General features: G+C 41.0%; 1 protein-coding gene across 1 annotated transcript in view; it reads left to right on the forward strand.

The window, feature by feature from the left end:
• Nucleotides 1-12,500, forward strand: part of dop1b (DOP1 leucine zipper like protein B) — a 68,275-nt gene that overhangs the window by 48,934 nt on the left and 6,841 nt on the right. Inside the window, 11 exon segments of the mRNA XM_048238507.1 lie at nucleotides 859-963; nucleotides 1,504-1,570; nucleotides 1,846-1,999; nucleotides 2,255-2,331; nucleotides 2,511-2,620; nucleotides 3,032-3,136; nucleotides 4,808-4,869; nucleotides 5,070-5,195; nucleotides 7,961-8,097; nucleotides 10,444-10,499; nucleotides 10,676-10,813. Of these exon segments, the coding sequence (XP_048094464.1) occupies nucleotides 859-963; nucleotides 1,504-1,570; nucleotides 1,846-1,999; nucleotides 2,255-2,331; nucleotides 2,511-2,620; nucleotides 3,032-3,136; nucleotides 4,808-4,869; nucleotides 5,070-5,195; nucleotides 7,961-8,097; nucleotides 10,444-10,499; nucleotides 10,676-10,813 (1,137 nt within the window).

Genomic DNA, 12,500 nt, shown 5'->3' on the forward strand with positions numbered 1-12,500 from the left:
TTTAATGCTATAAAGTGTGCAAAATTATAGCCTAGCCTTTATTTTACATGCATTTTCTACGAGTGGTTGTAGTGTAATGATCATGGGATGGATATGAAAGGCGACTTCAAATCCATCTAAAACAACTTGTTTGTGAATGTTTGACAACTCCTGCTATGGTGAGCAACGCGAGCAGGCGGACGGAAACCAGTAGAAGGCACACAACACCGGCTCGCAGCTGCAGGTTCCGCTGCTTTAGAACACATGTGCATGTAGGCTATCTGCTTTAGAACACTGCAGCGCGTGTAGGCTATCTGCTTTAGAACACTGCAGCGCATGTAGGCTATCTTCAAGTTTAGCCTTACTGAACATCCAGTTTAACTGCCACAACGTGTTCTTCTTGTAATAAAGATCTTATCGAGGAAAAACACGCTGTATTTTTGTATTTTCATTGCATTATATCATTTCATTGCATTCATAATGAATTTTAATATAAAAATATTAATGATAGTCGATCGTTAATTCTCCCGATGATCGACTAAGAAAATTTAATCGAATGCCCATCCCTAGCATGCACCTACCCATACACACACACACACACACACACACACACACACACACACACACAAATATATGTATTCAATATTTATTAACAATCTTGCCAAAGCTGTGTGTGTAAATAAACAAATACACTTTGCTTCAGACAGCACATGATCTCAAGAATGTGACCAAACTCACACACATAGGTACACACACACTCGCAGACACACTCCTACTCCCAGGTAAATACACACACTCTCCGGTACACAGACACAGTAATCCACCAATAACCCTGTTACCCCGTAGTCCTCCATTAACCATGTGATGTCCTCCCTACAGCCTGCCTGCCCAGAGTCTCCATGACAACGTGCTGCCCCTCCTAAGTCTGCTCAGGGAGTCGGCCCAGCTCAACCTGGCCCCGCCTGGACACTTCCTGCTCCTGGGGTGAGTGTGCAGCCAGCCATTAGTGCTGTCTGGAGCAGTCTGCCCATTAGCATCTGCATTTGGAGCCATGAGTGCTGTGTTGATTATTAATGCCTGTCTGAGAGGATTGTGTTTAATGGCATCCTGACTCTGTGTGTACCTGAATAGATGAGGAGTGTGTATGATGTTGGGCTGAAGTCCCACAGATGCATTAGACCTCCCTCTGGGAATGGAACACAGGATATGACATCAGAATTGTTTGAAATCCACTACTCTGGCCAGACATTAACGATAATAAAATGAATAAAACATGTTTGGTAATGGACACGTTAAGGACGCAATGGACTTTCATAGCTGATATTCATTTTAATCTTAAAACCCCGCTGAGCCAGTACTGTAGGTACATTACATATTCGTCCATAAATATTAATCTGAATTCACATCGATATAATGTCATATACTGTCTCACCCTTTCTCTCTGCCACTCTCTCTCTCTCTCTCTCTCTTTCTTTCTTTCTTTCTCTCTCTCTCTGTCTTCCTCACTCACTGTCATGGTAACAGCATCCTGAATGACTTTGTGAATCGTCTCCCCAACATCGACAACAAGAGAGACACCAGAGAGTTACAGGTGGGGCCTTCAAAGTGACATAAACAAACACCTACTAACCGTGTCTCAGTCTCAAATAGGAGAAATATTTAGAAACAAACACAGCTTCAGGCTCTCAGTCTTTAAAATGACATAAACAAACAGTCACTAAACATATCTCAGTCTCAAAGATGTGAAATATTTAGAAACAATGTTTAGAAAACTAACACAAATTGACCAGATGCTTCAGGTTGTCGACCCTGATCGTCCTCATTCTTGCCTGAAGTGTTTTGTTTCCATGGTACTGACCTTTCCAGGAAGTGACCCAGCGTATCCTGGAGGCGGTCGGGGGCGTGGCGGGCTCATCTCTTGAGCAGACCAGCTGGCTAAGCCGTAACCTGGAAGTGAAAGCCCAGCCACAGGTCTGCCTGCAGGAGGACCAGGACGACCCTGAGGACAACGACCTTGATGGTAACCATGAAAATCCAGATATCCCTTTAACCCCCTATTCATAATGGCTGTTTGCCTGTCGTCATGTGCTAAAGACACTGAATGATGTTTTCAGTTTTAGAATTAAAAAAATGAACATGTAAAGTAAGCATGCACATAAAGTAAGCACTGAACATGTAAAGTAAGCTTCCCGTTTGGCCACTCTTCTACACTTTTTCTCCCTCTCTCTCTTTCACTCCCTCCTTTTTTTCACTCCTCTCTCTCTCCCTCTCTCAGCTGGTCAGGCCAGTGCTATGGTCTCCTCATCGGCCCCCTCTGTCTACAGTGTACAGGCTTTGGCCCTCCTAGCTGAGGTAACACAGCACTGTGTGTTATTGATGATGTGTGTGTGTGTACCTGTGTGTACCTGTGTGTATGAGTTTGGTCACATACCAGAGATCATGTGCTTGTCCCAAGCAAAGTGTATTTGTATATGTGCACACACAGCTTTTGCAAGCATGTGATGCTGAATAAATATTATGTGTGTGTCCAGATCCTGGCTCCTCTGTTGGACATGGTGTACCGTAGCGATGAGAAGGACAAGGCTGTGCCACTGATCTCACGCCTTATGTACTACGTCTACCCCTACCTGAAGAACCACAGGTAACCACCGCTACCAGACTTATTTAATACCTGAAGAACCACAGGTAACCACCACTACCAGACTTATTTAATACCTGAAGAACCACCGGTAACCACCACTATCATAGATTTGTCTCTGCATTAAGAAAGCTAAATTAGCTTTATTCAGCTTACCCTAGGAGTTGTTTGACAGCACTGAGAAAATACAGTTATATACAGTGAATATACCATCATATCTACTGCCCCATTCCTATGTATCAACATATCTACCCCTCCCCCCCCCCACTCTTTTTTTTTCTCCATCTATCCCTTCTTTCTCTCTATTCCTCTCTCTCTTCTTCACCCCTCCTCTCTCTCCATCCCTCCATCTCTCCCCCAGTGCCTTACCTGGCATGCCCCTGGTTTGGTTAGGGTGCTCCACTAGCTGAGCAGTCTGGGGTGGATGCAATACTACACCAAGCGTGCCTGGAAGAAAGAGGTGCTGGAGCTCTACTTGGACCCCCTATTCTTCCACATGGACCCCTCCTGCACCTGCCAGTACGCACCGCACCCAACCCAGACCACACTCAACTCATACACGCCTACACAACCCAAACCACACATTTAGTGGCCTACATGTCCCAAATTATACACTTTTAGTGGCCTACACGTCCCAAATCACACATTTAGTGGCCTACACGTCCCAAACCACACACTTAGTGGCCTACACGTCCCAAACCACACACTTAGTGGCCTACACGTCCCAAACCACACATTTAGAGGGTTACATGTCCCAAATTATACACTTTTAGTGGCCTACACCTCCCAAACCACACACTTAGTGGCCTACATCTCCCAAATCACACACTTACAGTAGTGGCCTACACGTCCCAAACCACACATTTAGTGGGTTACATGTCCCAAATTATACACTTACAGTAGTGGCCTACACGTCCCAAATCACACATTTTTGGCCTACCGTCCCCAAACCACACGTTTGATTGGCCTGCCACGTCCCCAAACCACACATTTAGTGGGTTACATGTCCCAAAAATCACTTACAGTGGTGGCCTACAGGTCCCAAACCACACGTTTTAATTGGCCTACATGTCCCAAATTATGCACTTTTGAGGTGGCCTACATGTCCCAAATCACACATTTAGTGGGTTACACATCCCAAATTATACACTTACAGTAGTGGCCTACACGTCCCAAATCACACATTTAGTGGCCTACATGTCCCAAATTATATACACTTTTAATGGCCTACACGTCCCAAACCACACGTTTAGTGGGTTACGTAATCCCCAAATCACACTTATGGTGGTGGCCTACCCGTCCCCAAATCACACATTTTGTGGCCTACTTGTCCCAAATTATACACTTTTGGTGGCCTTTCCGTCCCAAATCACACATTTAGTGGGTTGCATGTCCCAAATCATGCACTTTTTAGTGGCCTACATGTCCCCAAATCACACATTTGGTGGGTTACACGTCCCAAATCACACATTTAGTGGCCTACGTCCCAAATCACACATTTAGTGGGTTACATCAGAGACTTTCTAATGAGGAGACACAGCACTCAAAAAATCCTCCATAGAAATGCATGGGGTTAGTTTGTAGCGTCAATATGGCCGTTGTCTACACATATCCCACCCCTTTCCTCCGGCAAAAGCGTCGACATGTAAATACATTGAGCCAATCATGTGGGTGTAGTGTGAATACAGCTAAGCCAAATTATATGGTGTGTTGTGAAGACATCTTGCCAATCATGTGTTAATGAACTTCGCCAGCTTGAACAAGATTGGTGTCGTGAAGCCTTTACTTGTAGCATTTCTGCTGAAGAGGATGCCCGATGGAGTGCCCAAAAGCGTTGCTATATGGCGCCAGTGGAGGGACTTGCCTAAAAGGACTTTGGTTACATGTCCCAAATTATACACTTTTAGTGGCCTACACGTCCCAAATCACACATTTAGTGGGTTACATGTCCCAAATCATACACTTTTAGTGGCCTACACGTCCCAAATCACACATTTAGTGGGTTACATGTCCCAAATCATACACTTTTAGTGGCCTACACGTCCCAAATCACACATTTAGTGGGTTACATGTCCCAAATCATACACTTTTAGTGGCCTACACACCCCAAATCACATACTTAGTGGCCTACACATCCCATAACCCCTTGTTTGTAGGATTGTTCTGTAACCTTGACCTCTTTGTTTACAGTTGGAGGGCTATCATTGACCATCTCCTCACCCATGAGAAGACCATGTTCAAGGACCTGATGAGTAAGCTGTGTGTGTGTGTGTGTGTGTGTGTGTGTGTGTTGTGTACATGTGCGTGCAAGGCAACATGACCAGTGCCACATCATGCAGGGTAGAAGTGTGTTTATGTGTGCCAGGGGTTGGTTACTGTAGGAGAGAAATTAATAATTTGCTTCAATTAATCAAGTGCTTCAATGTATGCATAATTGTTTGTGTGTTTATAGGCATGCAGAGCAGCTCTCTGAAGCTCTTCCCCAGTGTGGAGCAGAAGCCAATGCTGCTGAAGAGCCAGGCCTTCATGTTCAGTGGAGAACTCGACCAGTACCATCTCTACCTGCCCCTCATACAGGGTACGGTGTGTGTGTGTGTCTTTGTGTGTGTCCTTATGCAAAGTTTGTGTATGTGTGTGTGTGTGTGTGTGTGTGTGTGTGTGTATATGCAGTGTGTGTGTGTGTGTATATGCGTGTGTGTGTGTGTGTGTGTGAATGCACATGTGTGTGTGTGTGTGTGTGTGTGTGTGTGTGTATATGCACGTGTGTGTGTGTGTTGATGATGATGTATATGCACTTATAATGATGATGATGACTATTATTATTGATATTGTAATCAAAATGATGATAATGTGGTATTATTGGTATTATAATCAAATGATATTCAATGATGATGATGATGATGATGATGATGTTATTATTGATATTGTATATAATCAGGTATTATGTATGATGATAATGATGATGACGTGGTATTATTGTTATTATTGTATGCCGCATTATTATTGATAATGATATTATGCGATATTATTCGATGATGATGATGATGATGATATTATTATTATTATATGCGTAATGATGATGATGATGATGATATTATTATTATTATTATAATGCGTTGGTATTATTATTATTAATATGCGATGATACGATGATATTGTCGTATTGTATGCACGTAATATTGATAATGATGATGATGATGGTATTGACAGTATTATTATTGATATTATGTGCATGTATTATTACATTATTATTATTATTGGTATTATAATCAAAATTGATGATGATGATGATGATATTGTGTATGCGATGATGATGATGATGATATTATGCGATATTATTGATGATGATGATGATGATATGTAATACTGCGTTATTATTATTGTCGATATTATTATTATTATTATTATAATCCAAATTATTGATAGTATAATATTATTAATCGATGATGATATTATTATTATTGATATTATTGATATTGTTATTATTAGCTAATAATGCATATGTGATGATGATGATGATGATGATGGTATTATTATTATTGGTAGTAGTATAATCCGTTATTGATGATGATGATGATATTATTATTGTATGCGTGTGTGTCGATATTGATATTCAGTATTGTGTATATCGTTATTATTATTATTCTGTTATTATTATTGTGTGAATGCACATGTGTATTAATCAATGATAAATAATATACGTGTGATAATGATATTGATATTATTGTGTATATGCACCTGTGTTATTGATATTGTGTAATCAAATTATTATTGATGATATTATTGTATAATTAAATTATTATTATTATTGATAATATTATTATTATTATTGATAGTATCGCGTGTGTTATTAATATATGCGATGATGATATCGATAATGATGATAGTATTATATACCGCGATATTGATGATAATGATGATATTGATGATGATAGTATTGATATTGTGTATATGCATATGTGGTATTGATATTATTATTATTATTATGCATATTAGTATTAATGATATTATTATTATATGCGATAGTAATGATGATATTATTAATATAATCCGCGATGGTAATGTATAATCCGATATTGATATATATCTGCGATAATGATGATATTATTATTATTAGTATTATTATTGACGTATTATGTATATATACATGTGGTATTATTGATATTATTATTATTATTGTATAATCAAATTATTATTATTATTATTATTATTATTATTAGTAGTATTATTATTATATGCGATGTGGTAATGACAATATTAGTATTATTAATATAATCCGTGTGTGTGTGTATAATACTGCGATGTGTGTCAATGATAGTAATATAATCAACGTGTGTGTGTATATGCACATTATTATTATTAATGATATTGTATGTCGTGTGTGTATTAGTAGCTATATAATCGTGTGTGTGTGTGTGTGTATATGCACGTGTGTGTGTGTGTGTGTATATGCACGTGTGTGTATGTGTGTGTGTGTATAATCACGTGTGTGTGTATATGCACGTGTGTGTGTGTGTATAATCACGCAGGTGTGTATGTCAATGTGTGTATAATCGCGGTGTGTGTATATATAATCGATGTGTGTGTGTGTATATAATCACGTGTGTGTGTGTGTATATGCACGTGTGTGTGTGTGTGTGTGTGTGTATATGCACAGGTGTGTGTGTGTGTGTGTGTGTGTGTGTGCATAATCGCACGTGTGTGTGTATATGTGTGTGTGTGTATAATCCCACATGTGTGTGTGTGTGTGTGTAATCAATGTGTGTGTGTATATAACGGTGTGTGTGTGTGTATGTGTGTGTATACGCACAGGTGTGTGTGTGTGTGTGTGTGTGTATATAATCGCATTATTATTGTATGTGTGTGTATAATCACATGTGTGTGTGTGTGTGTGTGTGTGTGTGTGTATAATCATGTGTGTGTGTGTGTGTATGCACGTGTGTGTGTGTGTGTGTGTGTGTGTGTGTGTGTGTGTGTATAATCACTGCACGTGTGTGTGTGTGTGTGTGTGTGTGTGTGTATAATCACGTGTGTGTGTGTGTGTGTATGCACGCACGTGTGTGTGTGTGTGTGTGTGTGTATAATCCGCGTGTGTGTGTGTGTGTGTGTGTATAATCACGTGTGTGTGTGTGTGTGTGTGTGTGTGTGTGTGTGTGTATAATCACGTGTGTATAATCACGTGTGTGTGTGTGTGTGTGTGTATAATCACGTGTGTATATGTGTGTGTGTGTGTGTGTGTGTGTGTGTGTATGCACGTGTGTGTGTGTGTATAATCACGTGTGTATGTTTGTGTGTGTGTGTGTGTGTATGCACGTGTGTGTATGACCTCATTCTCTCGTGCAGAGCGTCTAACAGAGAACCTGCGTATGGGTCAGACTCCGTCCATAGCTGCTCAGATGTTCCTCATGTTCCGTGTTCTCCTGCTGCGGATCTCCCCGCAGCACCTCACCTCCCTCTGGCCCATCATGGTCACGGAACTGGTGAGAACCTCCCGTCCTGTTTATACGTTCTAATCCAACATTCCGCTCTTAACTCATTGAGTGCCAAAAACCAGGGGCGTGCAGAGACCTTTGAAGGGGCAGGGGCTCAAATTTTAAAAAAGGGCACATGGAACAAAAATTTTCGGAAAACGCGGTTAACTTTATTTAAAACTTAATTTTGATTACAACCCAATAGAATACATAGGCTACATGCAAATTATATAAAAATAAAAACATCTTCCATCTTATTGATTAAATTCAAAGCTAATTTTAATAGCCTAGAAATCTAGACACACCCTACGCAGCAAATATGTTATTGCCTAGTCTGGCTTGTCAGGCTATAATTTTTAAAGCATATATATATATTTTTTTTTTATGCCTTTAATCAGATGGGATAGTGGAGGATTGACAGGAAGTGAGAGGGGAGGAGAGAGTCGGGTGGGATCGGAAAGGACCATGGGGTGGGAATGAACCCGGTCAGCCGGGCGACGGTGCAGGTGCCCCAATGAGTCGCCGCCCACCGTTAGGAACCGGCCAGGCTATAATTTTAATGTTTATCACAGTGAACTACCACCATTAGCAAGCTGGTGTCTTGCAGATTCACGTGCTGTCTTTGGTGGTCACTGAGTGAAATGACGGCGTAATGTAGCCTACTGTAAACAGAGAACGACGCGGTGGGAATTGGGTTAGGCTACTGTGGTTGTTTAACTATGTCGCCGGGCTTATGACGATTTAGAAAAGGTTTGCCTACTCTGTTTTATGAACTAAGTCTACTAACCTAAGCTACTATAACATAGTAACCTAAACAGAATACGTTATGAACATGTTCAGCCTTAGATTTTTGGCTGCCAGGTTATTGAAATGGATGGACCATGACATGGTTAAAACGGGTTTGATAGCCTACTTCATTAAACATGAAACAACTTTAAACATTTTATTCTCTATCTCTAAGCTGAATACTATTGCATGTTCAGATAGGCTAACTGCCAAGGACCTTACTGTGCTCTAAACGTCTCCTGCAGCACTGTGCCTGCGTACACCTTCTGAGAGTTCACTGAATGTATGACGCCACGATTGGTGGCCGCAAGGCATTTTCAATTAACACAGAAAATTGTTGTTTTTGTAAATTTCTAATTTCACAAACTATTAATGAGACATTTTAGCGAATATTCATTCATATTGGAACTAGCTGGAAGTATTACAAATTTTAAAAAGTAAAAAACGGGTCTTGTCAAAGGGCACTTGGACATCAAAGGGGCAAAGGGCAGGTGCTAGAGCCCGTGTAGCCCCTCTTCTCTGCACGCCTGCCAAAAACATAATATTACGTTTTCCTTTCCATATGTTGAGTGCCAAAAACGTATTATTATGTTTTAGCTTTTTTTTAATTACTAAACTAGACACTCTAACACACCTTATATGTGATTTTGGGAACTCTGTGATGAATGGAAATGAAATATATGACGATCGAAAACTCATGAAAACGCACATCTGAACATTTTTTATCTGGACATTTTATCATAACTTCGGTTGCCGCTATCGAATCAGTCACGATGCACGCCAACTCAAACCAGGCCATTTTCGTGGGTCTATCACTAGGTGGCAGTCTCGCCAGGTCTCGCTGATCACTTCCCGGAAAGTTTACAGGCAACACTTCATATTTCATGAAAGACGTTATATCTCTATTTCTAGAAAAAAAACAGCGATTTTGATGAAAAACTAGCCATTGTTTAGCTTGGGATTTTTCAGGAACAGAGGCGTGTAGAAATACACGGTTTGCACCCACTGAGAGCTTAACGTCTCACCTTTTTAAACGAGCCATTGTATGTGTTCATAGCTATAACACAGAATATGCTGTGGCTGTACAAAAATTGACATCAACAATGGTCTAGATTGCTGGCACTCTAGGACAAAGCTTCCGAAAACAGCTTGGCATTCAATGAGTTAAGTGTGAGTTCTACAGAGCACAAAACGCCTGGCCGCCACCCATCACACGTCTGAGTGACTGGTCAGATAGTTTCAGCTGTTAGTATGTGTTTACACTTCCAAAAGTCTACTGAGAATGTGAGAATGGTGTCCCCTGTCATGTTAGATGTTAGGATCCTGTGATGGATGATGTGTTGGGAGTGTCTAGTTGTTCCCTGTCATGTTAGATAAGAATCTTGTGATGGACGTTCCATTGGGAGTGATGGACGTTCCGTTGGGAGTGTCCAGTTGTCCCCTGTCATGTTAGATAAGGATCCTGTGATGGGTGTTGTGTTGGGAGTGTCCAGTGGTGCTTTTGTGTTCCTTCTCACTTTCAGTTCTGGCTTTCATTGAAGATGGTTTTGTCTTTTTATTGTCTGATAGATCCGTAGTTTTGTTCGTCTGGAGAAGTCTCTAAAGGAGGACAAAGAGGCATTAAAGTGAGTTCTGTCTTACACTGACCCATGCCTACATTTCCCTTAATCCTTTGTTTCTTATCTCTCCGATCTCTCTGTTCTTCAAGTTGTTCTTTTCTTACTCTATTTGTTTATTCCCCCCTCTCTTTCTCTCTTTCTTTCCCCCTCTCTTTCTCTCCCCCTCTCTCTCTCTCCATCAGGACTAAGGCGCGTGGCGCTCCGGAGAAGAATGGCGTTCTGACGTTCTCTCCGTCGGATCTGGACATGTATCTGTCCGCCTGCAAGTTCCTGGACATGGCCATCTCATTCCCCCCAGAACGCATGCCGCTCTTTCAGATGTGAGCACACACACACACACACACACACACACACACACACACACACACATCTGTTTTGACAAGCAAAAACAAAACCATAAGTATACACATGTTCCCATATTGCCTTTTAATAAGAACACAAATCGAGGAAGGAGCTCGCTCTTCAAAAATGTCTTCAAAAACCGAGTTTCACATTAAAACGTGATTTATTGGCTCACCAGACTACAGGTAAACTACAGTGCAAGTGCAAACGTTTCGGGTGACCCCATCCTCAGTGCAAATTCTCAGCAATCAGAGTTCACAGCATATAAAGGACATGACATCATTAACAGGATTCAAATGGACCAATCACAGTATACTTGACCAAACACTCAATTAGCAATCAATTAACATGCACCAGAGGCTAACTACATTTTCAATCATCCATTCCAGAAGCAAAACATTAGCAACACTCACATACTGCATCACCTTACAAGTGCACATTGCAGGGGAGACACTAATATTAGTCACACTCAAATGTCCATGTTTATAAAAAACAAGTCAGGTCAAAGTCTTCGTTGAGTCCTCCAGGAGACAATGTGCCCATGTAAAAATCCAGCGTGCTTCACATTGTCGGTTTTGCTTTTCCACGTCCACGGCTTCTGCGGCTGGGTGATAGACTTCTGCGGCTGGGTGATAGGCTTCTGCGGCTTCTGCGGTGATAGGCTTCTGCGGCTGGGTGATAGGCTTCTGCGGCTTCTGCGGCTGGGTGATAGGCTTCTGCGGCTGGGTGATACAGTGGGTCCCCATTAAGTTTGGACGGGTTCCTTCATGAATCACGCACCCCATTTTCTCAGCAGAAATGGCACAAACTGCAGTTGACACAAACAACCACAAGGTGTCACTTGGGTGCCACTACTATTTTGATGCGACTGACTTACTGCTTCCATGACCTTGGCCGGGGCCGCGGAACTTAAATTGATCACGCGGTAGTTTAAGCTTACACTTGACAAAACATTCTAATATGAAAATGTAGATGCAATTGTTGTAAAATGGTGCAGCTCCATTAAGAAAGCACCGTGTGCAGGGATGGAGAGAGAAAAGCGGGGGATAGGCCTATGTGTGTTAGAACTTAGCGTGTGGAAAAAAAGTACGTGCTGTTGAGACTGGAGCGAGTCATATTCAAAATAATGCAAAAAGCAATTATCCTCATTCATTTGCAAATAAAGCATGCCTGCTTGCCAACGCTCAAACGAAAAAATATATCAAAGCACCTTTTGCGTTTGAATGTAGCACCGAAAAAATGTTTAAACAGCTGGACAAATGATTTAGCTAATTGATTATATAACCTGTACACCAGCAATTGTTGAACATTTACCTGTACAAGTACATTGACAGTAGCCCAGCCTAACACCATGTTGTAGGCCTACTGTAGAAATTTCACTTAAATTGCAACCGCAACATGCCTGCTTGCCAATGTTCAAATGACAACGAAAAAGATAATAAAACAACAAGATGGTTGAGTCCGAATGACACTGAGTTTTTAGACACTGAGTTTTTGTAGTTAAGAAATATTTTCGTATAAAAAAATGGTCATTCTTCAATCTTCTTCACTGATGCCTATGGAAAAGGCTTAACGTCCCAAAACAACGATCAATGATCTATCAAATTTCTCTCTCACATTGCTCCTCATAACCATCTATAAAAAAGTGTTTTTTCTTTTCTTTTT

Source organism: Alosa alosa, chromosome 3 (assembly GCF_017589495.1).
Source record: "Alosa alosa isolate M-15738 ecotype Scorff River chromosome 3, AALO_Geno_1.1, whole genome shotgun sequence".
Taxonomy (NCBI): Eukaryota; Metazoa; Chordata; class Actinopteri; order Clupeiformes; family Clupeidae; genus Alosa; species Alosa alosa.